Source organism: Cebus imitator, unplaced genomic scaffold, assembly GCF_001604975.1.
Source record: "Cebus imitator isolate Cc_AM_T3 unplaced genomic scaffold, Cebus_imitator-1.0 Scaffold640, whole genome shotgun sequence".
NCBI classification, from domain to species: domain Eukaryota; kingdom Metazoa; phylum Chordata; class Mammalia; order Primates; family Cebidae; genus Cebus; species Cebus imitator.
The window spans coordinates 128,918-132,574 of NW_016107955.1; the positions used below are offsets into that span (position 1 = coordinate 128,918).

The window sequence follows — 3,657 nt, forward strand, 5'->3', positions numbered from 1 at the left end:
TTTTTTTCCTATTTCTCTTGATTCCTTTTAACTTGTATATTCTCTCCTGGAAACCCTAATTAACTTTTTTTCCTTTCTTAGTTGCTTGGTTCCACACAGAGCTGATTGCTTTGTATGTGTGTATACCCTTTAATTCTAATTCTTGGTTATCATTTTGTATAGGGTTCCCAGTGCAGAGTGGCGTTGCGACCTCTTAATAAAATAACAGGTTTGATGCCTTAGTGATTGCTAATAGAATACTAATTTCAGTTTTTAGATACTCAATTTTAGTAACTCTATAGAATTCATACATTTGTACAATGTCAACGGAGGAGAGTGTTATATAGTAATAGAAACCCAAAAAAGGACTTAAAAGTTTTCAGAAGTTTATAGCCCATGAGGAATTCCAAAGACCATTGGAAACTGTTGGTCCCCACTAGTTGCTATACATCTGCCAGTCCACTAGCATTTGGGATAAATGAGCGACCCTGTATTCACCATCTTGAATAGAAAATCCCCTGGTTCTTTTAGATCCTAAGCATCACCATAAACAAGTTTGTTCTATATACGTGGTTTATGGGTGTTGTATATATATTCCTCTTTGTCAGGTTTTTAAATTAAAGTTATTGTAGTCTTATGAGTTGGGAAGCCTTGTATTCGTTGTTCCTAGAAGGTTTAATAAAATTGTTGACTTGGTGCTTCTCTGTTACCTGGATTATTTTTTTTTTTTTACTTAAAAAAATTCTAGACTGGGAATGGTGGCTTGCGCCTGTAATCCCAGTACTTTGGGTGACTGAGGTGGGCAGATCACCTGAGGTTAGGAGTTTGAGACCAATTTGGCCAACCTGGTGAAACTCCCATCTCTACTAAAAATACAAAAATTAGCCAGGCATGGTGCACCCTTGTAATCCCCACCTACTCAGGAGGCTGAGGCAGGAGAATCACTTGAACCCAGGAGGCGGAGGCTGCAGTGAGCCAAGATTGCACCACTGACTCCAACCTGGGCGACAGAGCCGAGATTCCATACCCGAGAAAAAAAAAATTTATTAGGGTTATTGGTCTAGTCTGCTTTGCTGTCGCTTCCTGAGAGTTGATTTTTATGACATTTTCTTATGAAACTATATATTTCACTTGTTGACGTACACTTTATAGAAATTATTCTATAATCTAGTTAAATCTTTCTCATTCCTAGTGTATATTACTGTTCTTTTTTCTAATTTATATTATTGCTTTATTTTCCATAGGTTTATAAGCTTTTCCAGTGTCTTCATGGAGCTAGATGTTAGCTTTGTTTGTGCTTTTTGCTTTCGATTTCACTGAATTCTTTTTTCTGTTAATTCTTCATAGCTCGTTGGTTACTTTTTAATAAATGCATTAATGCTGTAATACTTCCTCTCGAGTAGAGTTTTTCCCTTGTTCCAGAAGCTTTAGTAGTTATTGCTGCACATTTTTAAATATTATAATGTCAAAAACTGGTCAGATGAATACTCAAGGACTCTTATATTGCTGATGGTAGTTTAAAATTGTTGAATAACCTTTGTAGAAGGCAGTTTATTTTCATCATTTACGCTTGCATTTGCTTTAACCCAGCAAACTCACATCATAGATTTTTTTTTTCCAGTTAAAAGCAGACAAAAAAGGATTTATGTTTAGGTTTATCAATTTTCACAATTGAGGACTAGTTTATATACATGTGATACACATATATAATGGAATAGTAGGCAGCCATTCAAAATGAATGGGTTGTTGGGTCGGGAGAGAACGTTATATGGTATGACAATTGTGGGTGAAAAGCAGAATATACAAAACAATATAACCTCATTTATGTAAAACTGTGTCCATAAAAATCTTGAAAGGTAGTCACTAGATTCTTTATAGTGATGAATCTCTGATGGAGCAGTATTAGGATCTTTAATTTCATAGTAAGCACAAGAGTTTAAATTGCTTTACATTGAGTATATATTTGTTTTTTAAGTTTTTGGTGTTTTGATTTCAATTCCTGTGAGGAATCTCTCAGTTTTCCATATTTTCTCATCTTTTTTTTAGCTACTGAAGTGGTGACTGTGTTTGTATTTCAAGAACCATCACTGCTCTCCTCACTCCAGGATAATGGATTGACAGATGTCATGCTGCATGCACTGCTTATCAAAGATGTAAGTCTTTACTGCTACTCTTTAAAGAATGTCTTATGGCATGAAAATCCTATCTCTTCTCTTTTTAGTGTTGAATCTAATTGGGACCTGGTTGTCAAAATTCCTTCTATCTCAGCTTGATACCCATGGCTGGATTTTCCTAACATTGACACTCTTCAATGCATTCAAGCTCACTTTGCCTTCTCTCCAGGTTCCTGCTACCCGTGAAGTCCTTGGCTCCCTCCCAAATGTATTCAGCGCGCTCTGCTTGAATGCCCGAGGTCTTCAGTCTTTTGTTCAGTGTCAGCCTTTTGAACGCCTCTTCAAAGTTCTTCTGTCTCCAGATTACCTCCCGGCCATGCGGAGGAGGAGGAGTTCTGATCCCCTTGGTAAGTTGTTAGGATTTACTTTAAAATAGAAAATTGATTTAGTTTGCAAGGAAACTCTTCCTTGATCTCTTTTCATCATTTCACTGGTTAGGTGTGCTAAGTTTAAAGGGAATTACCACCATACATTCTATTATAGGTTGGAAGGAATACGTCATCTTTAGCTTCTCTGCTCATAATATTCCATGCTTCTCAACAGTTCACCATTGTATTGTCATGGTACTGGTAGAAAACAGGTATTAAGAAGCAATGGTAGATTTCTGGGTTCACCATCTAGTCTGCAGCAATAAGAAATATAGAGTTCTGAGGTGTTCATCTGGTAATCTGATATTCTGATGTCCAGCTCTCTAAGATAACAACACATGAATAGATTTTTTTACTCAGTATGCTTGAGACCAGATCATTGAGAGATTATTAGCGAGAAGGTAGGACTCCAGAAAGATTACAGTTGTCAAAAATGTGCTTTGTACTTTCAGCCACCACTGTAGCATTTAGACACTATCATTCTTAAGTGGAGCAGCCAGAGGGTTAATAGTTTGTGTGTCTTTCTTCTCTCTCACTCTAGTTTAGACCTCGACAGCGGAGATTGCCAGAGTAGGGTGCAGCACACATAGTTACTTTAGAATATGTTTACTAAACTGATTCCTTTCCTTTTCCCCATGATTTGGGGGTTGGGGCTAGGTGTAATTCATTCAAGAAGTTGTGGCATTAGAAAATCACAACCAAAAAAAAAATAGAAAAAAGAAAATCACAACAGCCTGGTCTGGCGCAGTGGCACACACCTAGCATGTTGGGAGGCTGAAGTGGGCAGATCACTGGAGCTCAGAAGTTTGAGACCAGCCTGGGGAATGGGGCAAAACCCTGTCTCTACAAAAAGTACAACAATTTCGCCAGGCGTGGTACTGCACACCTGTAGTTCCAGCTACTTGGAAGGCTGAGGTGGGAGGAATGCCTGTTCCCAGGAGGTCGAGGATATAGTGAGCCGAGATCGTGATGCTGCACTCCAGCCTCAGTGACATAAAGTCTTTAAAGAAAAGAAAAGAAAATCATAATCAGGCTCAGTTTCTTCTTTCTACCTTTTGTTGGTACATAAAAGGAAACAACCTCTATTTTCTTCAGTCTTTCTAACGGTTCTTTTTTTTTTTTTTTTTTTTTTTTTT

The 3,657-nt window shown here is 37.6% G+C and overlaps 1 protein-coding gene across 1 annotated transcript in view; it reads left to right on the forward strand.

Moving 5' to 3' along the window:
* The window catches only part of LOC119469390 (E3 ubiquitin-protein ligase HUWE1-like), an 11,936-nt gene extending 9,274 nt beyond the window's left edge, over nucleotides 1-2,662 (forward strand). Inside the window, exons 6-7 of the mRNA XM_037734597.1 lie at nucleotides 2,026-2,132; nucleotides 2,323-2,662. Coding sequence (XP_037590525.1) covers nucleotides 2,026-2,132; nucleotides 2,323-2,529 — 314 coding nt within the window. The 3' untranslated portion in view covers nucleotides 2,530-2,662. The remainder of the gene's footprint in view (nucleotides 1-2,025; nucleotides 2,133-2,322) is intronic.
* Nucleotides 2,663-3,657: the final 995 nt, after the last annotated feature.